General features: G+C 39.6%; 1 protein-coding gene across 3 annotated transcripts in view; it reads left to right on the forward strand.

Moving 5' to 3' along the window:
• The first annotated feature begins 3,595 nt into the window (after positions 1–3,595).
• Positions 3,596–26,021, forward strand: part of ELF2 (E74 like ETS transcription factor 2) — a 40,119-nt gene continuing 17,693 nt past the window's right edge. The window contains exons 1-3 of one of the 3 annotated variants that reach the window (XM_026668834.2): positions 3,596–3,961; positions 12,146–12,368; positions 13,046–13,211. In XM_026668834.2, coding sequence (XP_026524619.1) covers positions 12,294–12,368; positions 13,046–13,211 — 241 coding nt within the window. In that variant the 5' untranslated portion in view covers positions 3,596–3,961; positions 12,146–12,293. Of the gene's footprint in view, positions 4,300–12,145; positions 12,369–13,045; positions 13,212–21,346; positions 22,071–26,021 lie in introns of those variants that run through there. The other 2 variants (XM_026668835.2, XM_026668837.2) reach the window with 2 other exon arrangements.

The raw sequence follows: 26,021 nt of genomic DNA on the forward strand, positions 1-26,021 counted from the left end.
GAAGAGAGATGACAGTTTTGCTGTTCTTACCACATAAAAATAGCAATTAAAACTTTTGACAAGTTGAATATCTTGTCTTATAATATATTTAAAAATGGGACATAAAATATTTCCATTTCATAATTTACTAAATTTTAAAGATTAATGCCTATCCCAACACTTTGCCCAAGTTTATTTTTGGAGGGTAGAATGAAAATGACTTTATTTTCATTGGAAGTACAAAACATATATATTGTAATAAATACAGTGCATTTGAAGTTTCATTTTGTATCTATTGCCTATAGGCTTTTTTAAACAATTGGATATTTTATAAATGAATCAGAATATAGTTAGGACAAAGCAAGCAGTAATAAGCCATATGACTTGCTGCCTCTCTGCTAAAGATAAGTAGATCAATCCCTGTTAATATCTCACCAGATGGCAGCATCTGGCTAACTCTGGGTTTAGTAGCTAAGTTGTATTGGATTGACTGGTTCTTGAATAAATTACCAGCCAATTCCAGGGTTATAAACTAGTTTGGGATGTTAATGTGTACAAATATAGAAAGTTTGGTGTGTAGTGGCTAAGGTGATGGCCTAGAAATTAGAAGACTGAATTCTAGATGTGCCCTAGGCATGAAAATCTGGGGTAACTTTGGGCCAGTCATTCTCTTAGTGCAGCCCAAGATAGTAGTTGTGAAGAAAATAGGAGGCAGGAGTTCAGTATTAATATGTTCACTGCCTTGAGTTATACAGGTAGTCTTTGACTTACAAACACAATTAACCTCCATATTTATGTTGCTAAGTAAGACATTTGCTAAGTGAATTTTAACCTGTTTTATGACCTTTCTTGCCAGTTAAGTGAATCATTGCAATTGTTAAGATAGTAACACTATTGTTAAGTGAATGGCTTCCCCATTGACTTAGTTTGTCGGAAGGTAGGGAAAGAGGATCACATGACTCTGGGACACTGCAACTGTCATAAATATGAATACTTTGCAAGCATCCAAATTTTTATCACATGACCAAAAGGATGCTGCAATGGTGGTGTTAAAAATCAGTCATAAGTCACTTTTTAAGTGCCACTGTTACTTTGAACGGTCACTGAATGAACTGTTGTAAGTTGAGGACTAGTTGTATATTAAAAGCAGGATGAAAATCCAATATTTATAACATTGCTAGGAAAATTGTTGATGTGTGTATGTAGTCATCAGAAATTAAACCTCTTTACGTTTTATTGTTGAATAAATCAGTTAGTCCAGGGTTGAATTAAGGTCAACTGATGCTCTAAATCAGAGCCCAACTATGGTGCTTTTTGATGGAAGCCAAAACTCTCACCCCATGAGATGCAAGCAAATATGATACCTTGCCAACATTTCCAAATGGAACTTAAATGTTAATCATTCACCAGGCCAAAGAAAATATTTTTTAAAACAATGCAGATTGTTTAACATGGAAAATAAGGACAATTACAAAAAGAAAAGATTAAAGTTAAGTATGACAGTGAAAGTTAAGGGCATGATAGCCAGGGGGAAAACTTTCTTCCCTTTATTTTGCTACTGGTTAATCCAAGATTGAGTTGGTATATATTTACATAACATGCTAAGGCACATCAAGCAAACTGCTCTTTCCCTTGACATGGTGCATAAAATGTGGGAGTTCTGATGTGGCTATATTTTAATACGGTAATTATTGTGATTTTTCCACAGCATTCCCAAACATTTATTAGGAGTATTCATCCCTACTAAATAGCATATTAACTTCACATCAGATTCCAAAGAGGAAAAAAAAAGAAAACTAGATGAAAAGTGTCTTTGAAATTTATGAGAGATTGGTTGCATTTTTCTCATTCACTTTCATTCTGACCTTAGCAGTTCCAGTTTTAAAATAGTGTTTTCAGTCTTCTTCTGACACAAGTCGTGGCATAAGACACAAATATAATCTATAATGCCTCAGTCATATCATCTTGGTGATGATGCAGCCATGGACAAACACACATGAATTCCTATTGACTGGCTGAAACTGCTGTACATAGGTTGCCTCCCCTCATCATTACCTTCTATAATTATTTTGGCTTATGTTGCAGGAGAAACTGGACATTTGGTTTCTGTTAAGATCCTTTTATGTAAGGAGAATGTAATTCCTATGCTTGCAAGTGCCATTCAAATGTTATGGGATTTCTTATGTATACTGGAATATCACTCATCTGGAAGATAATGCTAATAGTATTGACACATGCTGAGCATTCTTTCAAAAAACCTGCAGACCTGTATTTTAAAGTGTTGCTAGTTCAGTTTAACTGACAATGTGGCATGTTGATGATCCTATCACACAGATAAATTCATTAAAGATTTCCTGCTGCTCCTGCCAAAAGAGACTTTTCCATGATATGGTTTCTACTGTTATTACTTGTATGGGAGACATTGCCACTTTGCTTACTATATAACAGTATTGCACATATCCCATAGGATGCTTCCAAGTATTGCTGATGGTGACCATTTACTACCTGCCCTGTCTTGACTTGCAGTTCTTAGCAATTTTAAATATTTAAAAGTTGGAGGAGAAATTGAGGGTGTTGTCAATTTCCTATTCTAGCATAAGTGACAGAAAGCTGAACAAACTGTCAGTTTACTGGGTGGAAGATAGGCTAGGATGAAGTAGGGGAATATTCCCTCAATTCATTGCACAAGATAAAGCTCAGTCTGCTGTATCTTGATCCATTCCCTTAACATTGGGAGTGGGGAAAGCAACACATTGCCAAATCTGTCCTTAATTTGTCCAAGAACAAAATCCCTTGCAAGGCAGATTAAAGACATGTGTCAGGGCAGTGCAAATTATGTCACTACATTATTTGACAATTGAAAAGGTTAAGGAACATTAAACTCTGTGGGGAGCAGCCCACAGTGAGTCCGTAATATGCACATAGCCAGTTAACCCAATACAGGTAGTTCTTAATTTATAACAGTTCATTTAGTGACTGGTCAGTTACAATGGAACTGAAAAAAGTGGCTAGATCATTTTTCACAGTTACAATCTTTGCAGCATCCCCATGATCATGTGATCACCTTTTGCAACCTTGACAAGCAAAGTCAATGGGGAAGCCAGATTCAATTAACAACTGGGTTACTAATTTAATAACTGTCAGGGATTCACTTAACTGTAGCTAGAAAGATTGTAAAATGGGGCAAAACTCACTTTACAACAGAAATCCTGGGCTCAATTGTGGTCATAAGCCGAGAACTATCCATATACCTCACTGAAATGTGAGAATGCAGTACATGAAAGATGAACTTAGGCACATCTCTAGGCTGCTAAAATCCCGATGTAGCAAAGATGCAGGGGGAAAAAATCCTCTGCAGTCCTCCAGTGGTGGTCCAGATTTTGGCACAACCTTAGAGAAAGAGAGCATAGAAACATAAGAAAAGAGACGAAAAAGAAAAGTACCGATTCTCTACCACTAGTAAACTGAACCGACCTCCTCTTCCTCCTCACGTCTTTCTTCTATAGCAATCGGCGAAGAGAAATTGACGGTTCTTTCACGTTCAATTCCCTCAACCCGTAGCACAATAATATTAATATTAGGGGCCCTACTCCAGCAGCAACGGCGGCGCTTCTTTATGCAACGGAGAGCATCCGTGCCCGCTCAGCGAAAGCGCTTCAGGTGCGTGAGCATGTGCAGAAACAGGGACCGAGGCCCGGAGTCGCGTAATTCTCTCGGCAGCGCGGCGGGTGAATGAGGCAAGCAAAAAGGCCAGCCCGCCCGCCTGCTGTGTCGCACGGGCCCTGCTCCCTCCCCAAGTGTCTCCTCCCCCGCGTTGGGCGGCTGCTACTCTCGCCGCTGCTGTTCGCGAGGAGCCCTCCCTCGTCTTTCTCACCCCCGCCCGGAGCTGCTTCTCTCCCGGCGGTTGCTACCGGCTGTTTGCCTCCCGCCGCCGCTCGGCCTGCTGCGAGAGGACGACGTTTCCCTTTGACACATAAACAAGGTAAGGGGGAGGGCAGGCGGAGCAGGGGAGGGGCTCCCTCGCGGCGCCCCGGTCCGCGCCGTCGGAGGCGACACCCGGAGCCTTTCGGCCCAGAGAGAAATGGCAGCGGCTCTCGGGGGCTGAAGCCGGCCTTGGCAGCGGCGGCAAAGAAAGGCGAGCCCCCCTCGCTTAGTTTGGTCCCCCTTTCCGCCGGCCCGTGAATGAGAATCGGGGGGAAGATTCCGTTAACGGGAATCGCCGCGGGGAAGAAGAGCCGATCTCTGTGTGAACCCCCGCCCCGATTCCCTCTCTGTCCGTTGGCGAGCGTGTGATCTGGACAACCGGAGCGGCCGGGAGAGGTTGGTCTCAGACTAGGCGGTCCCACAGGGCTTGTGGGGGGTGGGTTAATCTTAGACAGCGGGGTGGGGGTGGGGGGTCCAGCTTTCCTTGTATTAATCGGTTTACACGAGTGCTAGTGTGTATGTTCGTTATGGGAGCGATTAAGGGAGAGTGACATCAACCGCCCTGGAAAAAGTCCCCCTCCCCCCGGTCCGCCGAACTGTAATTTTCCTTCTCAGTTCAACGATTGTGCAACTTGTACACAAGAATGTGGTGTGTGTCGTGAAGGAAGGACGGGGACGGGCAGGAAAATCTGATTGAGCTGGCTGTGGGTTTTTCCCCCAGCGAAGCTTTTTGCCTGTCAGGTTTTTTGTTTGGGGTGGAAGGGAAGCCTCTGCGCTCTCCGGCCCCCAGCCTCTTCGTCGGAATATTGACCACATTTGCAAAGAATGAAGAGGGAAAACAGAAGAGCTTGAAGGGATTGTCCTCCAGTCGCAAAGGGGAATCTTTGAAAATATCTTCGGTTCCCCTTTCCCCCCCGCCCCTGCACCCCACCCCGGTGCAGCCTTGGCTTTGTTGATCATCTTGGAAGGGGATGTGTACGTGGGTAAGCGAGGCCCTCGTTGCCGGGAAATGAAGCCGCTTCGGCCGGTCTCCTTGTCAATAGGGAAGACATTACTTGCCTCCTAGCTCTCCTCCCCCCCCCCTCCCTCTCCTCCTCCAAACCTTTACTTTCGGTTTCTCGTATTATTTCCCGGATGAGCATTGCATACGCACTTACTTGGGAAAGCCTTGCTTAGACGGTCTTGGTGGTTGTGACGGGGCTCCCCCTTCCCTCCCGTTAAATTGCAAAACAACAACATCGGAACCATTGAATATGCTTGGCCTAGTAACATCTGCGACGTCTGACAAGACTGGTTATACAAGAAAGTTGTAGCTGCATCCCGACCAATTTTCTCTTTACTGCTGGCTCCGTGCTATTGTGTTGTTTTTAAGCATGTTGCGGATTGTTTGGAATATGGGAAAACTGAATGGGGTGTCCCTTCTAAAAGCACTGGTTAAAAAAAACCGAATCAGTTGTTCGTTTCTGAAAAGGGGGTTTGCCTTTTACATTTATTTTTGCATTGTTAGTTTGATAGCCTACCTTCTTTATAGAAGCTGTTGTATGAAAATCTTCCTTCAACAACAACCTTGTTAAGGTAGTTTGGGCTGAGAGGAGGAAGTCAGCCTGTAAGTTTCATATCTTAGGCTGAAAGGATTTCAACCAGGGTCTCTCCAATTCTAGTTGAAAATTTAAAACATTTGACTATACTGGCCATTCTTTCGTTTGCATAACCTGTGCATTTGAAATATATTGTACCAATGAAGCCAATTGTGAATGAATGGGTACATAAGCAAAAAGCCATGTATGCTTTGTTCTCAAAATATTAGTTATAATGTATAATATAAAGGTTAATTACTTGTATATTTGTATCAGAATATATATTTTGAGAGAAAGTACACTTAATTTTAAGATTGCTACAAAATCAGTATGCTATAATGATTACGGTAATGGACTATGATGAGGGAAACTCAAGAAGTATAGAAAGGTTCTGTGGTTTTAAGGTTAATTTTTATTTCTATTCAACCTACTTGACAGAGTTATTTTCATGGAAAAACATTTGAAAAGTGAGTGTCAGGTTTCAAGTAAAACTGCCTTCTGCAGTTTGCTGATGGTAATTTTGTTGATGCTGATGGTGTTCAAATGGGGCTTCATATATTTTGGGATTGTATCTAAGGCACCTATTAGTATTTGGTACCATCTTTGCTTTATTTTGCCACAGTCATTCTATTTCTTTTTGCAGGTCTTTGTAATTTGTTATCTTCTCCAGTTTTCTATTTTTTATTCTGTTGTCTCTGGGTACTACCATGTCCGCTTTCTAGACTTTTCTGTCTTTCAGAATATCGACAGTTGTTAAATCTGGGGTGTTAGGCAGCAGGTGCTTGTCTGTTTGAATTATAAAGTTCCAGAGCACTTTAGCTTGTTCAGTGTCTATTATTATTATGTTTTGTCCAATAGTCAGCAGTTTTTAAACTGGATTTGGCATTTTTATCCACCTATCAAATCCTTCCCAAAGACCTAGGATAGGCAGATATTGTTTGTTGGTATTAAAGTTATCATCACAAAATAAAATGCATTTGAGTGATGCTCCACATGTTGGGAATTACAACTAAGGTGCCTAATTTTAGTACTATCTTATCTTTCTTTTTTCAAAGTACTTCCACTTCTACTTCTACTGTCTCCAGGTTCTACCACGTTTCTCTAGTTCTCCATACGTAGGCCACATTTTCTTTTCTTCTCATTTTTAGTGTCAGTGTTTTATTTTTTAACATTACTTCATTAATTTGACTTTAAAGTAAAAGGAGTCAATATAATTTCATATTGAACCATCCTGTCACTTCTCTTGCTTATCATATAACTTTTCCTGTATGTGCAGGATAGCTCTTTTTAGGGAAGGATATCTGATTGATTGGAAATAACTTATTTGGGAATTTTGAATCAGAGAAGAACCTGATTCTTATGAGAAGGATTAAGTAACACTAAATTTATTCACAATCTTAAGGACATTATTCAACATAATTTAATAGTTTTCACATTAAAAATACTGTAATATGTCTTGCTTGATATATAAATCAAACGAAGCATAAATCTTCATTTTACTTGCTTCACTATTCTGAAATATTCTATTTCTCCAAACTAATTTTTTTCTGTAGTTTGTTGATAATATAACTTCCTCAAGAATAATCAGGCATTATGGCATAATCATTACTATTAACACTGAATGTTCTTCAGTGCATTCTGGTGTAATCTACACAAAGACCTTGTAATCAATGAAGCAAAGGTGAAGCTTCTTCTGTTTTCTTGCTTTTTATTATCTATTTTATGATAGCCATCTGATTTTATGTCCCTCTGCTTTTTATAAAACCTATTTCTTTAGTTGGCTGGTAGGGTGTTGCAGGAGACCATCCAGGCCAAAAACGGGCCACACTGTCCCATTCCCTCCCCCTCTTCCAGACAGCCCGCAGAGAAGTACAATGCTGATCTAGCCCTCGAAGAAATCCAGTTTGACACCCGTGGTCTATACTCACTGTTAGGATGTGGCTATTCATCCACATTTATTTATTTATTTATTTATTTATTTGATTTGTCAATTGTTTACAAGATAATAAGTACAAGTGTATACATGGTTGTGAATATATGAAATAGGTACATATAAGAAAAATAAAAGAATAAGAGAAACAATAGGACAGGGACGGTAGGCACGTTGGTGCGCTTATGCACGCCCCCTACATTTCAATTTCTGAAATTGAATTAAACACAAGAGGGAATGGTAGACATCCCTATTTAGACCTTCTTCAAATTAGAATATCTGAAGAATTGTAATTTTTCTGATTTATGCTTTTATCGTTTTATATATAAAATATTTTATGAAAATTATTGCCACATGCAGAGACTTTTCTCCCCAGAAATAGTCCCTTCACATGTAGATTTTTGGTATATCCAGAGAACTTACAAACAGAAAAACTGAAAACCTTTTTCTGATTATTATTTTTCTGATTGTTGAAGTAATTGTTTTATAAAAACTATATCTTAAAATACTTTGATTTTTTGTGATGCAGAGGATTGGACTCAGTGGCCAAAATGATCCCTTCCTAATCTGTGATTTTATATTGTGATTATTTTATTGCCTATTATTATTATTATGGCTTGTTGCACAAACAAATGTTCAGACTGGATTTGGCATTTTTATCCACTATGGATTCCTTCCCAAGTTTATTTTTATCAAAATGATTCTGCTAATATCACTATATGTTCTTAGACATGATCATCCAGAAATTTGAAAGATAGAAGTATAGTTTTCACATATCATAGGAAATATTCTGAATTGTTGTAGCCAGTGGTGGGATCCAAATTTCTTAACAACTGGTTCTGTGGGCATGGCCTAATTTGTGGGTGTGGCTTGGTGGTCATGTGACTGGGTGGGCATGGCTTGGTGATCACATGACTGGCTGGACATGGCCAGGTGGCCATGTGATTAGCAAATCAAATACAAGTGGTCCTCGCTTAATGGCGGGTTGCTTAGCAAGTGTTTATGAATGACCTCCCCAGAGCTACTTGACCTGTTTTTGGAGTTTTGACAGCCATGCGCGCATACACACACACACACACACACTCCTTCTAATCCTGCTATTCTATGATTCTGTAAGGATCTCCTTACAGAATTGGACGAGAAGATGACCTCCGAGATCCCTTCCAGCCCTAGATTGCTGTACTGTTTCAGAGTCTTCTGAAGCCAGGGTTTGTGTCCTTCCTTACTCTCCTTTTATTCTCTCTCCCTCCCTCCATGTATCCATCCTTATATCTCATTCACTTCCCCCTCCCACCCTCTCTTTTTCTTTCTTTGTCCCTTCCTTCCATCTCTCCCTTTCTTTGTCTATCCCTTTTCTTCCTTTCGCTTCTTCTCTTTTTTCTCTTTTCTCTTTCTTTTTTTTTCTTGTCTCTCTCTCTCTCATTCTCTCTCTTTCCCTCTCTCATTCTCTCTTTTTCTCTCTTTCCCTCTCTTTTTATCTCTTTCCTTCTCTCTCTCCCCCCCCGTCTCTGTGTCTATGGCTTCCCCCTCTCTGTATCTCTCTCTTTGTGTTTCTCTCTCTGCCCCTCTCCCTATCTTCCCCTCTCTCTCCCCCTCTCTCTGTGTGTCTCTCTGTCTCTGTCTCTCTCTCTCTCTCTCTCTTTCATTTTTTCTTTTTGGAATCCAGACTAGCTGAATAACAATCGCCAGCCGCGGTGGAAGAGTCCCTTCAGGCAACCCTCCTCCTCCTTTCCCCCTCCTCTCACAACCAATGGCTGTGGTGGGGCCGGGAGGGTACACATGCGCGGGGAGACCCTCAAGCAAGCAGCTGCCCGCCCCACGCCCGGTTTTGCTGTGCTTTGGCACTCGCTTGAGGAGCATCTCCCTGCGCATGTGGACCCTCCTGGCCCCACTAGAGCCACCGGTCGCAAGAGGAGGAGGAGGGGGAGGAGGAGAAGGGTTGCCCAAAGGGACACTTCCACCGTGGCTGGCAATCGTTGTTCAGCCAGTTTGGATTCCAAAAAGAAGAAATGAAAGAAGAAGTGAAGAGCGCCAAGGAGCTTGCTGGCTTGGCCCAGCCGCAGCATTGAGAGAGAGAGAGAGAGAGAGACAGACAGACAGACAGACATAGAAAGTGGGAGACAGGAAAGGAAAGATAGGGACTTGGCTACTTCGCTATTCCCTGCCGTCACCCTTACCTTCTCAGGCCAGGCAAGGGAAGGGAGGGTGAGGGGCAGGACCAGCCACTTCAGGCAAGGTGAAGAGGCGGCGACCAAGCACGGATGAGTAGAAACCTGGAAACGGTGGCTCCCAGCTCAGCTGGCCAAAGGGGCTTTGAGATCGGACAGCCTGGAGCAGCCAAGATCCAAGCGAGCATTGCACCGTGGGTTCACCTGAATGCCCACTTCTTTGGTGTTGGCTTTACGGAGCCATGGGATGAGGCCTGGGCTGACGTGCGAGAGCAGTGCCTTTAGCTGCGCTCGCTTGTAACTGTCCAAATAATCTGGTGAAGACACCAGAGGAGTCGGTCAGGTAGACCTCTCCCCTCCACAGTCGTCCTCCTGCAGAAAACAGCCGTTCACTGAGCTAAGAAGGCAAGGAGCTGTGGCTCGGCTCACCCAATTCCTAGGACTACCCCGAATGGTCCCAATTCAGCACGGAGAGGGCGTCTCCCTCTGGCAATCCCCCTTTCCCTTGGTGCTCTGAATTCCCATGGCCCACTGGCCTAAATGCTGGGTTGGACCACTAGAAAGCCACTTCCCCGCTTCTCAGCAGTTCTCTTGTGCCAGCCACTGCAGGACCCTCCACTTTCTTCCCAACTTCTCCCTCAACTTCAAAATGACGCCTGTTGCCGATATAGGTGCGACCGGGCAGGCGTGGTGTGGCCAACCAGGGGCGATTGTTCCGGGTCCAATAAATGAGCTGCGGGTGGGAGAGGGAAGGGGTAGGAGGCAAAGGGGCCATCCAGGTGGCAAAGTGGTCGCCCAGGTTAGGGCGGTGGGCGGCAAAAGGCAAGGGAGGGAGGGGAAGGCGACTGGCAGTGGTAGGTAGGCGACTGGGCCCCAGAGCTTGCAGAGCCTCACTCACCTAGGGAGATCAGGCAGGGCCACAGTGGAAGGCAGGCTGTAATAGCTGGCCTGGTGGGTGGGCAAAAGCAGGCTGCAGGTGATGCCGTGTATGCGCGACAAGGACTGACTGGGTGGGGAGGGGCTGGCAGAGAGGGGCAGGGCCAGCCAGTGGTGCGATTTGTCGGTTCTCCGAACTGCGCAGAATTATAACAACTGGTTCTATAGAACCGGACAGAACCGGTGGAATCCCACCCCTGGTTGTAGCATTCTGTCAGAATGCTGCTAACATCCTTATGATCCTGTTGACCAATAGCATTTTACCAGTCATGAACACGGCAAAAGGAAAGTGGTGTTTTTACTGGCATTAACAACAGAAAACAACCATCCTTATTACAGTTTGAACAGAGCATAATTTTAATATTACTATATGTGTGCATGTATATGTTGTTTGTATTTGTGTTTTTCTGTGTGTGCTTTGAAGTCTTGACTCCTAACGACTGGGCAAATCCATTTATTTTCTTGGCAATATTTTCAGAAATAGTTTCCCATTGTCTTCTTCCTAAGGCAGAGGCAGTGTAACTGGCCACTGGCATTGTGATGGATTGGACAAGAATTCACCATCTCTTTGTTTCTAGTCTGGGCCTTTTAACCACTATAGCAAAGTGGATTTTTACTCTATTTCCCAGGAAAAGTTTGAAATGTTTTCGTTATATGCATATGTATATGAATTGTATGTTTGACCACCGTTCCCCCAAAATTATAGTTTCTATTGATGCGGTCAGAATATGATGGGGTTAATGATTGAGTATTTTATTATTTCCTTTATTTCTTGTACTTCATTAATAAAATCAATTATTTAATATTACAGTTGGCATTAGAGAATTATTGTGCAGAAATTATGAATCCAGCCTTTAGCATTTTATATAAATATATATCTGCAGCAAATGCTTGAGTTCATAAGCAATGAATAGTAATATTTATACATTTATTTAAATATCTCTAGGTTATTTTGAATTAATCTTAGTTTATATAGTTAATTACTTTTGAATAGTAATATAATTTCTGCAAGTAATATTAAAAAGATTTTAAAGTGGCTGAAAAATTAAATATGGTATGTACACTTTGTGGATGATGTGCAAACTTTAACAAACAGATGAGATGGCAAATCAATAATTTTTCAAATTCAGATAGTCTTTATGTAACTATTGCCTTGGTGACTCAGTGGTTAGAATGCAGTATTGCAGGCTAATTCTGCTGACTGTCAGCAGTTTGATCCTCTCCGTAAATGATTGTTGGGGCAATATGCTGACACTATAAACAGATTAGAGAGGACTGTAAAGCACTACGAAGCGATATATAAGTGTATTGTAAGTGCTATTGCCTTGTTTAGTGACCCTTCAGAGAATGGTGATGAAAATGTAACTTTGTGACCAACCCTCACTATAACTTTCACAGATGTGTAAAGTGAAGGAAAGTTGAAGTAAGATTATATAAGCACAGTTGTGGCTTCACTTAGGCATCACTTTTCTTAACCAAGTTGCTAGTTTCAGTTAGATTCACTTAACAAGGACTACTTGTAATGCAAATTACATCATTTAGTATTGCTTAATTTTAACGTAACATTGTATACCTTTTAGAAGCATTAGCATATAAAACACTAAATAACTAATGGTTATGTTTTCTCTCAGGATCTCTTATTCCAGTACCAAGAAATTGAATTTTGGAAATATTCCCCTTGTTTGTGGACCTCTTGTACTTCACACTGTCAGCATTGCGGTTCTTGAAAACATCGACTTATTTTGCTGTTAGCCTTTCAATACATCCAAGGAATGTACAATGACATCAGCAGTAGTTCACAATGGAAGTTCAAGCCTGGAATTTGACAGCAATGGAGTACAGATTGAAGGCAAGGTCAGAAAATAGGAGAAGCTGTATGTTCTTCATGTGAATTCAAACTATATTTTGGAAAGAAGATAAAAAAATCAAATGTATGGATAGAAGTAGTTAAAATATTGGGCTAGAACTGTTGGGCAGTCTACCCTCAGTCATGGGACTATTACTACCACTTAGTCCAGCTAATCTTACAGGCTTCCTTCTATGGAGAAAAAAAAATAATTTAATGAAAAACCAAAAATCTTGAATACATTTAATTATTTCACTGAAATTAAAGAACTCTCTCTTGGCCCAACCCACTTTACAAGGTTGTTGTGGGGAAAACAAGGGACAGGAGTATGTTCACCAACAGGAGTTGATCAAAATGTGTTTTAAAATAATATAAAAATAATAGTATAAATTTGAACCATGTTATTTTTTCTATTCTAATTATTCTTTTACTAATGTACCTAGTCACTTCCAAGTTATGAAAATAAAATGCTAATACATTTCAAATTATGTTTTTCCAAAACTTGGTACGTATCTGGTGAGAATAATGTTTGCATGTTTTTTACACTGATGTATTTTCTCAAATTCATGTCTTATATCCAGATTGATTTGTAAAACAATATTGAAGACATAGGCTTTACAAACAGAAAATGTTGCTTGGATTAAGATGGTGATATTATACACATCTTTCTCACTGTGTTCCACAGGAGAATGAACCAGTTTCTGAATATCCAGCAGTGATTGTAGAGCCGGTACCATGTGCCAGAGTAGAACAAGGATATGCTGCACAGATTTTTGTTTATGATGATGAAACTTACCTGCTACAAGATGTTGCAGAAGAACAAGAAATCGAGACTGAAACTGTGAAAACAGGTAGACCTTTAAATACTTTGCCACAAATGAAAGACTTATTTGGTCTGTTTAACATTTTAATTCGAGATTAAAATTTGCCCTGTTCTATTTAATAGGAGCAATAAGGAAAAGCAAACAAAACCCTATGAAATCTAGAACTTAATAAGTGCAGTTATATATGATGCACCACATACCAGTTCAGTTATTTCCTGTGTAATTTTTCAGTTTGTATTCCAAAATATGGATAGCTTCTGCTGAGATGCTTACTGTTTTTTGTTTCACTAATAGCATTTTGCAAAAACTAAATATATAGTCAATCCTAATTTATTTGGATGTAAAATTATTTTGGTGTTTTAATATGCTAATTACTTTGTATTCCTAGGTAGTATAGGAAATATTAAATATTACCTTTTTAAAATAATACACATAGTCCTCGATTTACAACAGTTCATTTAGTGACTGTTTGAAATTACAACAGCATTGAAAATAGTGACTTATGACCATTTTTCACACTTATGACCATTGCAGGATTCCAGTGGGCATGTAATTTATATTCAAATGCTTAGCAATTGACTCATATTTATGATGGTTGCAGTGTTCAGGAGTCATTTTGTGACATTCTGACAAGCAAAGTCAATGGAGAAGCCAGATTTATTTAACATTTTACTAATTTAACAGCTGCAATGATTCATTTAACAAATGTGGCAAGAAAAGTCGTAAATTGGGACAAATTCACTTAACAAATTTTTCACTTAACAACATACATTTTGCACTCAATTGTGGTTGTAGGTTGACCACACATTTGGGACCAGAATTTTTCACCCAGTTTCACGAACTTTTTTGTCATTGCAGTTGTCAAGTAAATTAAGTGGTTGTTAACAAATCCAGATTCCCCATTGACTTTGCTTGTCAGAAACCAGCTGAGAAGTTTGCAGATGGTAATCATATGACCTGGGGATGCTGCAGCTGTCATAATGCCGGCTGCCTAAATTTTGATCATATGACTGGGGATGCTGTGATAGTCATAAGTGCAAGGACCATAAGTTACTTTTTTCAGTGCTGTTATAACTTTGAATAGTTGCTAAACGAATAGTTCAGGACTACTTTCAAGTCGTAGACTGCATTTTCATAAAGAAAAGCTGTAATTTGTTAGACCCCTTTATTTAGTTTTTGCTCTGTGTAAGCAAGCCTTGAAGGAAGATATTAGTCAATTAATGTATTGCTTTAAAAATATAATTACTACATGGTTCAAAAAAGTTATGATTAACTGAGGGTACATCTTGCAGGAAGTAATAAATTATAGTTTATAGATGACTAGTAATTAGGTTCACATTGCACACTAAATTGTATAACGTACTACAGTAGTCAAAATCAATCATATATGACAACAAAACCTCAATTTAACATGGCAGAAGGTATCTTTTCTATCTGAAAATATGCCAATTTACATCATTTACCCAATTATATCATTAGCATTTCTGGCATCCATTTATAATCCTGATATAATGGACAAACCCTCAATTTAATGGACAATAGTCTTGTAAAAGGAGAAGTTTGAACAAAAAGTTTTATTTTTCTGAGGTCCATTAAACTGAGGTCTAATAAATTGAGGCTTTACAGTACACTCACTGAGATGTGTACATGCATTTGTTAACTTTAACATTAATAGCTGGTGAGAGCATAAAACAATCCATTAAATGAACTGTAAACAGTTAAGTAAACATTAAATATACTTTACAGGCAGTCCTTGACTTACGACCACAATTGAGCCAAAATTTGTTAAGTGAAATATTTATTAAGTGAGTTTTGCCCCATTTTATGACCTTTCTTGCCAGTTGTTAAGTGAATCACTGCAGTTGTTATGTTAGTAATCTGGTTGTTAAGTGAACTTGGCTTCCCCATTGACTTTGCTTGTTAGAAGGTCACAGGAGATCACATAACTTTGGGACATAACAATGGTCATAAATACGAACTAGTTGCCAAGTGTCCGAATTTTGATCACATGATCCTAGGGATGCTGCAAAAGTGGTAACTTTGAAAAACAGTCATAAGTCACATTTTTCAGTGCCATTGTAACTTTGAATGATCACTAAACAAACTGTTGTAAGTCAAGGATTACAGAATAATGTAAAGTTTTATTGCAAACAATGCAATTTACAATAATTTTACATTAGATAGATCAATTTTATAGCTATGCAAATGTCCTACAAATTTATGTAAATTCAGATTTAACAGAAGTTTAGATTTAGAGTATAGGTAGCCCTTGACTTATGACCACAATTGAGCTCCAAATTGTCACTGCTAAGCAAAACGATTGTTAAGTGAGTTTTGCCACATTTTATGCTCTTATTGCTACAGTTATTAATCACTGCAGTTGTAAAGTTTCTAACATGATTGTTAATCTGGTTTTCCATTGACTTTGCTTATCAGAAGATGGCAAAAAGTGATCACAAGATCCTACATCACTGCAATTGTATCATAAATACATGCCAGTTGCCAAACATCCAAATTTTGCTCACATATTCATGGGGATGGTGCAATGGTTAAGTGTGAAAAACTGTCATAAGTCACTTTTTTCAATGCAAGTGTAAGTTCAAGCAGTCACTAAACAAATGGCTTTAAATCAAGGATTACCTGTAACTACACCCATGCCCCCTAATTGCATGTTAAATTGAGGCTGTACTGAATTTTATTCAGAACAAAGCTATAATGCAGTTTATGGAAATTTATTTTTTGTGATTTTAGTTAAGATATATCAAGAGATTTGTCTGGCTTGTAAAGCAAATATTATGATTTAATACAGTGAGATTATATATGAATATTCATAGGATTTGGATCTGTGTTAATGCAATATATATTTTAAAAAGCTTCTTTTAAGGCTTGGCAACTAGGAACAGACTATTTCAATTAAGTGGGTAATATACAAGATTCTTTGTGAACGATCACACAAGTTCAATATTGCTTTTTATACGTATAGTATATTTATATTCCAAAGCTCCAAAAGTGTACTTCTTCTATTTTAAGGAGACTCGTAATTATGTAATTAGAGCTTAAAGTTCACAAAAAACTTTGATTTTAAGATACTGAGGTAAAATAAGTGATGGCTTAGGAATTAAAGACATTGACTTTGTCAACTGGAAAGCTGAGAGCCTGGCTTTGAGATCCAAGCATTGCTTGATAGGGTGAACTTCCATTGCTTGTTGCAGCTCCTGCCCCCCAGAAAGCATTCAAATACAAGTAGATAAATAGGTATTCGTTTGGTGGCAAGATAACATTCTGTGTGCCTTGTTGTATAGTCAGGCTGGCCTCATGACTATAGAAGTGTCTTCAGATAATGCTGCTCCTTTGGTTAAAAAATGGAGATGAGCACTGCCCCTAGAGTTGTGGACAGAGGAAACGTTTAACCTTTTAAAAAAATCCTTAGTGTAAGATTTTGTATGAGTAATCTTATAAATTAGATATTCAAGTTATCTTTAGGGCTTCTCAAATATCACTGCTCTGTGTCACATTGCAAACTGCTTAGGACATATAGTAATCAGTATTTATATACAAAAATTACTTGAAGAGAAGTATCAACAATCCTATGGGACATGGGGGTAGTGATGGGGGCAGTTGGCCTATATATTACTAATGTTTTTAAAAAAAGCTATTTATCTCACTAAATCTGTGATCTACGTCCATGTAAATTTAGTGCTGGGGTAAGTATGGAAGTTTATTTTTCTAAAATAGGCTTTTTAAAAAAATAACACTTCAGTATGAAACTGAAGTTTAGTAACTGTAGTTTAGTGTTATGAGTTATGGGTAGAACTCATTTAGCGACACATTTGATACTGGCAACTTAGTTTCTAGATGATGTAATCATTAAGTGGAAAATCATGTGACCACAACTGTGCTTATGATTTTACTTCAGCTTTTCTTTTCTCCCATTCCTCTGGCTTTACTCAACCGAGCATTGGGATAATTAACAAGAAGGGAATTAATGTTTGAATTTACATTCACTGTAGAGGAAGGGATTACAAGAATAAGCAGGCACACAAAGTGGAATACACCTCAGAAGGTATGCTCCCAGCAACAAGCTATTTAGGAGGCAAACGAAAGCACAAAGTGTGAAAGTGATTAAAGTCTTGTCTGTTGTAGGAAGCAGTTACCAGCCAGCTAATTAAAGGCATGTATCTGAGCTCATTAACTTGGTATTAGCACCTTTGGGGGCTGAGTTTTGTTCACCAAAAAAGCAACTCAGTAAGTGATTGTTTAAGCAATTTTGGCATTCTGTGTGTGAATAAAACAAGAAAAATGTATCAGACACAGGACAATGCATACTAACTGTTTGTAATGGTGAACATGTGACTGAGATGCTGCAAAGGTTGTGAACACAACTCTTGGTTGCAAAATTATTTTTTCAGCACCTTTGTACCTTCAAATAGTCACTGCATGAAGCAATCCGTAAGCAATGTTTATTTAGCAGCACATCCCCAAAGATTTGTTGCTATTAGAACTAATGTTGATTTTTAAGATTAAGTTTAGGTTTTAGATAGAAGCAACAATTTATCTTAATTACAGTATCATTTAGTTAGCTAAAAATTACCATAGGTAGATATATAAAAAAATAAGATAAGAACTTAGAATTTCATCTTGAGATTCTTTGAACAAATTTTTTGTAAATATAAGTATAGAGATTAATGCTATTGATTTATAAAGCTTTATAAATATGCTTTAGTATAGGAATTGTCAAAGTTTATTTTACATGATCCCTTAGATTTTATATAATCTCAAATGAATAACACTAAATAAGTAAATTATATAAAAGTACTGTAATTAGAAGTACTTCCCGTTTTAGTACTTTGGCTAAATAAAGTACTTTAGTATTTTAATTTATTGTATGAAAATAACATAGAAGTCTTTTTAGTGAGTTGGATCCAGAATTCCTTCATAAGATAATTCTTTTTATTGATTTCTCCTTCTTATTATTCTGTAGAAGAGAGAGATCTCCTAAAACTATAAAGGCAATAGTATAGGGAAGGTGGTATAGACCCCTGGATAAAGTTGAATGACCAAAAATTGTGTCCTACTTTGCTCCAATGGGCTATTTCCATTGTTCCTTCATCCAAGCAAGATGCCATCTCTTCAAAATAGGGACAAGACAGAGCCAACCTACTATACTGTACCATGAACAGCGTGTTCTAAGAAATATACATTTGAAATATTTATTTTAATTTCTATGTAAATTCAGGACTGAAACTGACACGTGTTATTTTTAAGCCCAGTTTAAATAAGAAAAATATGGTTTGATGTTTGAAGAACTTCATATAAAATGCAGTTGTTAAAGTTTTCACTAATTCTTACAGAATTTGTTATTTTCAGGACACCAGAGACAAGTGTTCTTTAATCTGATGGTAGTATTAAACATTTGTCTCCTTTTCTGTGTTCTTTACATTGCATCAGAAATCCTCCCTGTGGCACAAATAAAGTTTTCTTTTAACTTTAAAATATTGTTGCCACAGGGAGGTAGAAGACCTTGATGAAAACATGGATAGTTAAAAAGATCCTCCTTGATTTACCTTATGGGAGGGGAAAAACTGCTCTGGAAAAGCATTGGTATGTATATTTTTCCTAGTTGTCTATAACCCTACATATTTAGTAAAACTATTCCCATTAATAAGAAATTCTCAGGTATATTCTAAAACAAGTTTCTTTTTCCCCCAGACTGCTTAAAACGATTATGGAAAACAAATCCTGTAATGACTCCAAATTTGCATTTTCTTATGAATGACCTAAATATAAATTTAGCATTCTTCCTCTGGATTTTTCAATTTGTTAAAATTAATTATATTTGTACTTTATGTAAATTATTTTTCTGAATATTAAATTTGATTCCAAATCGCAAAAGATATTTTATAAAATAGCAATGTGGTAAGATTACAATGTTTTATCAGTGATGTTTAATGACAATATTCAATTTTTTTTCCTAATTATATAAAACTGAGTATACTTTAAAATTTCTTAACAGGGAAATGATTAATCTCTCTAAAAGTATAATTTAATCTGAGTTTTAATTTTTGAGTTAGATCTGACAGGTAGCTTTTACAAGGGATTCTTATTCAGTGACCAATGAAAAAGTGTTTTAGCAATGCTGCTTTCCTTGTCTGAACTCAGAAGCCAAGCAGGTTATTATTTGAGTAGCCTTGGATGGAGAACCTTTGGTGAATATTAGGGTTGTAACAGACTGGGGAGTGAAAAAACTATTTCATTAGAAACCAGTGACAACCCACTTTTTTATTTTTGCTACAAAAACCCATATGGACATGCCCATGTAGTCACTATGTATGCTTGATTTGAAAGAGACCCATTCAAAAGGTTTTTGCAAAGCATTGTGCTTGAGTATGCCTCTCCTTTTTTTCCTATGCATTCAGCAAGAGAAAAAACGTCAAGGCTGACTGCACTTTCTGATTCTTGCTTTGTTGTTATAACTTAATAGGAAGTTTGTTTAAAATAAAACTAGTAAATAAGATGAGTCAGCATGAATTCTGGAATTGTTTGGTTGTTATTTAATACACGAGAATGTAAAACCATTTATATTACTGAAAAAGAAATGGCCAACCTTCCTCCCCAAATCCTAGTTTACTCCTTTCAGCAATATCTGCAATAAATGAGGCCATCACACCGATGCTACAAATAAGGTGTGTCAAACATCTAACAAAGTAGGCAGATTGTGGTATCACACAAATGTGGTCTTTTGCTACTTTTGCCTCTTTGCAGACATCTATCCTTCCTTTTGCACAAGAGTGCAATGGAGAAAATACTCAAGTTCATTGCTTTACATGGGCCTAAGTACTGTGTTTTAAAAGTTACATGCAAAGTTATGGTGTAGCTGTGGCAAGTCCAGGAAACCAATCTTTTGATTTAAGCATTTAGTAGGTATTTGTACTTTGTCCGGAAGTGAAATTGTTGGAATAAAATTGCTTTGAAAAGCAGCTAAATTATCTTTATAAATTAAAGCCGCAATTCAGTACTTGTGTAATTGAGAGTGTAAATCCCATTGGAGTAGATTTTCATGGAACATTCTGTGAACATCTAAATTTTTTTCTAGGTCAGTTGAGTGGAATAACATATATGTTCACAAATGTTTTTAAGTCTCACGATAGTCAGTGGGCTATGTACAAAAATACAGAAGTGTGGACACGTTTTAGTGACTCACTGGCTCCAAAGGATTCAAATTGAGTATATTTTTTGAGTATAAATTGAGTATATTGAGTTATATTTTTCCTTCTCTGCCTATGCTTCTTTTTCAGACAGTAGCCTTTTAAAGTATATAATTGAATAGTAAAAAAAGGTAGTAAAATTCTATAAAGGAAAATTTTGATGTAAGAGTTTTGTTAATTCTTGTAAGACTTATGGCATTAGTAATTTTAAGGGAAAATGCATTAAAGCAAATATAACTTGGGGGGAATTCATGTTAAAGCAGAAATTGAGTCAAGAGTAGGAAGACATGTGGCTGATATGTTTGCAACCTGTGTACACTATACTGTTTACAATGTCATGTTATGGGCTGTACTAATGGCTGAATGACAGGTCCACAGTCATTCTTGAATGTAATTCCATTAATATTTCACTTCATCTATCAGTTTTGTGTCATAGATAAAAGCTACATGTAAGAAAATATGCAAACAATTTTCATGACATGTAGATTGTCTGCTGATGTAGACAAAAACTCGGCAGCAATGACTTACAAACTGTTATCAACAGTGAAGGGAAATAAACCCGAAGTGGGTGAAGTGTGTTTAAAAAGTAAGTGGAATAACGTAATCACCTTTGGAAATTGCTCGTTGTACTTGACAGTTTGTAATACTATATTGTAACTATTGCTCCTCCTCACGGGTACACTACCATTCCTCATATCATGGGTCTAAGAAATATCAGATCTTGCAGAAAAAAAAAATTCTGCTTCGTGGTAAGCTTGCACAACCGTGGGACTCACTAAGACAAAGTAGTGCACGGCACTTTCATGGTAATGTAACTCTTAATTCACAGCCTGCAGCGCTTTAACAGAATTGGGACTGTTTCAGGATTCCAGAACTCCGGACACTGCGGGGAGCAAGCTTGAACAACCGCCGACGATGCGAGCCGAGTGCCGCCTCGCAAAGGGACGGGAAGAAGCGGGAGGCAACCGTGCCAAAGAAGCTGCCTCCACGCCGAAGACAGAATGAAAAGTTGGCTCTCCGTCTGTGGCCACGTCTCCTGTCTTTCTCCATCCGTGAAGATGCGAAAAGCGAGGGAGAAGCGAGCAGCTCCAAGCGTTGCGCTCCGCCGGACCTCCTGAAATGGAAAGCTCAGCCGGGCAGCCTCGGGAGCAGGTGGATCCCTTCCCGCGGCGGTGAGCGGAGGAGGCCGAAAGGCTGGCGGGTCCTGTCCTCTCCTCTCTCCCGCCAGCCTGACCCGCTGCGCTCGTTCCCCGCTTCTGGCTCCGGAGGGGAGGGCGCGAGCTGAGCGCCCGCCCGACACTTCCTGTCTGCGAGGCTGGCGGCGGAAGGATCGCGTGCGCCCGGCCTGAGAGGAAGCGCTTTTCCGCGGGCCCTTGCTTGCCGCTCCACGCGGGAGGGCGAGAAGCGAGCCGAGCGCTGGCTTCGGCGTGGCTGGCCGGGAGCGAGCGTGCAGAGGAGGCTCCGGCCGAGCGAAGCCCCCGGTGACTCTGGTGTGGCGGCGGAAGCGCGCGCCCGTCGTTTAAGCGGGGCTGCGCGCCTGAGCGCGCGCGCCCGCCCGAGCGCCAGGAAGCCCCTGCGGGTCAATGCGAAGCCGCCGCCGCCGCTCGCTCCAGCGGCATAAACATGGCGACTTCCCTGCATGAGGGGCCCGCGAATCAGCTCGACCTGCTCATCCGCGCCGGTAAGCGGCGACGTGATCCGGCGGGGCTCCGGCGGGGAGGGCGGCCTAAAAGAAAGAAGCGGCGAAGGGTGGGCCAGGCGAGAAGGAGGTTGCGCACGCTGCTCGCGGGCTCTTCTCGAGGGCGGCACTAGCGCCGGAGTAATGGAGGGAGGACGAATCCAGGAAGTGATCACCTTGGCGCGCTGTCCGCGTTAGCAACCTGGCCGCGCTGCGCCCGCAATGTGGGGCTTTGCGTCCGTGCGCGTTTGGGGCGGGAGCCGCCGCTGTCGGGGCCAAGGAAGAGAGCGTGTATCGGTTGCCGCTGCTTCTGCTGATGGCTTTCGAGGTTAAACCAGGAAGAGCGGCGCTTGCAATTCCACGCCCGCCATCCGTGCCAGGCTGCTCAGGAATGGAAAGGCGCCTTCCTTGCAGCGTCTCTTGGGCGGAAGCCTCCTCTCTCCCCCCCCACCCCCACCCCCGTGTATGATTAAGAGGCGCTGCGAGCGGGCTTCGGAGACTTCCAAGTCTTCCTTTCGCTGGTCCTGACCGCCTGCTAAACTTTTGTTTCTCACGGGGAGGGTGTGGGAACCGCCTGAGGCCCCGGGGTGTCAGGGGCACAGGTGGCGGGGCCGGGAATCCAGCTCTCGGCGGTGCGAACGGTGTGCGATTATCTTTTATTGAAGATACCGAATCCATTTCCCCCCTTCTCCCCCCCCCCCCCAATAGCGGAAGCGCGGAGCTCCCACAGGAGCCCGTGTACGCTGGGTGAGGGGCGGGAGAGACGGCCTCGTCGGCCAATCGTCTGTCAAGGATGTTCGAAATCTGAATGCTTAAAGTCTTTGTTGGGCGGGGCTGTTCTCCTTCAGGCCAATAGGCATGGAGAAAGAATTGAGTGGCGGCTCTCTGTGCGCTGACAATGCAAGCACGGAATTGGAGGGAAGAGGAAGGATTGTAAATACGGAAGTGAGGGCGGGGCTCGTGTGAGTGAAGCGGGGTAGAGGCGGAGAATTGAAGTGGCTTTCTAACGTAATTATTCTGTATGCAGATGAAAACGATGTAGCTCCGTAAAGTGTGGATCATTTTTTAAAAAAACATTTTGTTTTCGTTCAGTAGAGAATAAACTTTAATGGTTGTTATTCCATTCCTTTCTGACTCCTTTTAAATTTTTGACGTTAGGTTTTCTGATTGTATCACCGTGCATACGAATTAACAGTTGATATTAATTAAGCATTCTTGCTTGTTTCTGTGTTTGTGTGGGTGGGTTGGTTGTTTGTGAGCTTATACAGGGCAAAATACTTCTGATGAGTCCTCTCCAGCCCCAAAATATTTGTATTGCTTTTAAAAGATCAGCGGAAAAGGAATATTGTAAGTAGGTTTTACCTAAGGCTGCCTTTACATGACTGCCTCCTGCCTGATACCCTAGCTTAGAACAAAACAGAGTTGCATGAATTTTAGAAATAGTGTATAATGCCAATCCACACAGCATAAAAAAAAATTGCACAGCAAAACCACCTACTACAATAGAGATTGGTATTAAATACCTGTTATTTCACATTGACTGAGTTCCTAAGGATGATTTAATTCATTGGCTGATTTATGGTGATATTATTAAAACTTTATAAATACTCGAATTGCTAGAGGGAAAGTATATATTGAAACATACAGTTAAGAGCCAGAGGGCAAAGAGAGGCAGTGTAGTACAGTAGTTAAGGTATTAAACTAAGCTCGTCCATCCTAAGCCATGGAAATTTGTTGGTTGACTTGGGTTTACTCATTTCTCTCAGTTTGGAGTTATTTTTAGTGGATAAAATGAAGGGAGATTCCTGCTTTGCCTATCTCAAGTTCTGGATAAAAGGCAATATATAAATCTTAGAAGAGAAGCTTTGCAGAAATGGTTGCCCGCAATATAAGTGTTGTCCATGTGCTGTTAAAAAGAAAATGATAGAAACTTATCCAAAACCAAGTTGGTAGTAAAAAGACTGGTTTTTCATAGAAAGGATATAAGAAGTAGGTGGAAAAAGGAACAAAAAAGAGTAATAACAACAGGAGAAGGAAGAGAGCTCAGGTGAAATAAAGCATAAAAAAGCCAGGAAAACTGAATGGTTTGGGAGAGGCATAGACTGGCTACAAAATGATGTTGTCCAAAACAGGTAAAACTGTTTTATAAAACTGAATTTTAACACTGATTTCAAATGCTATTCATTTGAATGTTTATAATTATTTCAGTGTACATAATGCTCCATTTTTAACGTCTTTAATTTATTAATCATGAGCAAGAAAACACAGATTAAAATGCTAGTTTAATTGAATTCATATTTTCTTGTTAATTATTCTTAGGATTTTAAAGCTGTGGTTATAATTATTTTAAAAGAGTTCTTTCCCACTTAAAATGGACATGTGCACTGAAATGAATTTCTGTGCTTCCAAGCAAGTAATGTTACATTGATCTCTGTTTTGATTTTTGTTTAATTTTCATAATTGCTTTTCCTATATGTTGCAAATGGAGCAGTGTATGTAAACATCCAGTTCCAACTATGCAAAACAGCTAGTGAATTAGACATAACTCTATGCTACTGGTCTTTAAAAAACTTGTGGTGGGGAAGATACAGTCAATATGCTTAGGAGAGGGTCTTGTACTACTCTGACATTTAATATATTTTAGGACTCAGTTTGAACTTCTATTGCCTTTTTCAGTACAAATCCTAGCACTTAATAGGATTAGTACCTACTAATCCTAGTACCTACTCCTGATCCTAGTACTTCAGTTTTTTTGTATTGATACATTTATTTAATGTTTTTAACCTTACCCAATTCACAGACCTGGAGTGATGTACAAAAGAATAAAAATTAAGAATAAAAACAGAATATATTAATAATAGATATCCTTGAAATTCTTAAAACACAGTAGAACTGTGTTATTTTAACAATTTTATATAATTCCTGAAATAAGGCAATGATTAAATCTCCAGAGGAAAGAATTTGCAAAATACAGGTGTTTGTGTCAGAGAGCCTGCCCCCCTTAGTCCATTACCTTAAGTATGAGTTTCTGCCCCCTCCCCCTGTTTATGTTTTCAGGAACTTTTGTCTTCTTTCCTCTGTAAAATCCCTCTTTTCTGAGCCTTGTAAAAATACCATTTAGGACACACATAAGTTACAAATGTTGCCTTAATTAAAAGTTTATAATACTGTAAGGCAGAGTTCCCCCCCACCCCCCACCCCAGCTACTGGCCCATTGGAAACAGATCCATTCAAGCTGCAGGCGAGAGCCCAAAACTTTACTTGCGCTTGTGTGGGATCAGGTTGCAAGTACAAAAGCATCTCCTCCCTGCCGCTACTGTTGCTGTCCCTGGAGCCAAAAAGGTTGGGATCGCTGCTGTAAGGTAGTTCATATCCATTTTCTAGCAAAACATATCACATTTTAAAGATAGCTGGATAACATAATCAAGACATTAAAAGAAGGAAAAAGTGAGAGACTATGAGTGAAAAACAATACATTAAGACAATATAGGTATGCCTCATTTAGTGATTGCCTCATTAAGCAATTGTTTGCAGTCATGGCAGCATTAACTTTACAATCAGTCTTCAGATTTACAACCTTCCTAGGTCTGTAAAGCAAAGAAAAATCAAAGTAAAATCATGTTTCACTATTTTGCTTAATGACCAAGTTGCCAGTCACAATTTGGTCACTAAACAAGGATTGTGTTTAATGTGAATTGTACATAGATTATATGTCAAAACATAAACTCTAAAGCCCTAATTTTGGATATAGTACAATTCCATGTATTTTAGTCTAGACAGGTTTTCCAGATAGATTTGAATACATCAGAGTTACTTTAGCGATTGAAGCAAATTCCTGCCAGTTCAACATATTTTGAATGTACGTATTGGTGAAATTTAATATACAGTGGAACCTTGGGTCACAAACACTTCTGTTCATGACCAAATCTGGTGACGACCAAAAATTTCTGAAAA

This window comes from Notechis scutatus, chromosome 4, assembly GCF_049901735.1.
Source record: "Notechis scutatus isolate UNSWTSFEM ecotype Mainland chromosome 4, rNotScu1.2, whole genome shotgun sequence".
Taxonomy (NCBI): Eukaryota; Metazoa; Chordata; class Lepidosauria; order Squamata; family Elapidae; genus Notechis; species Notechis scutatus.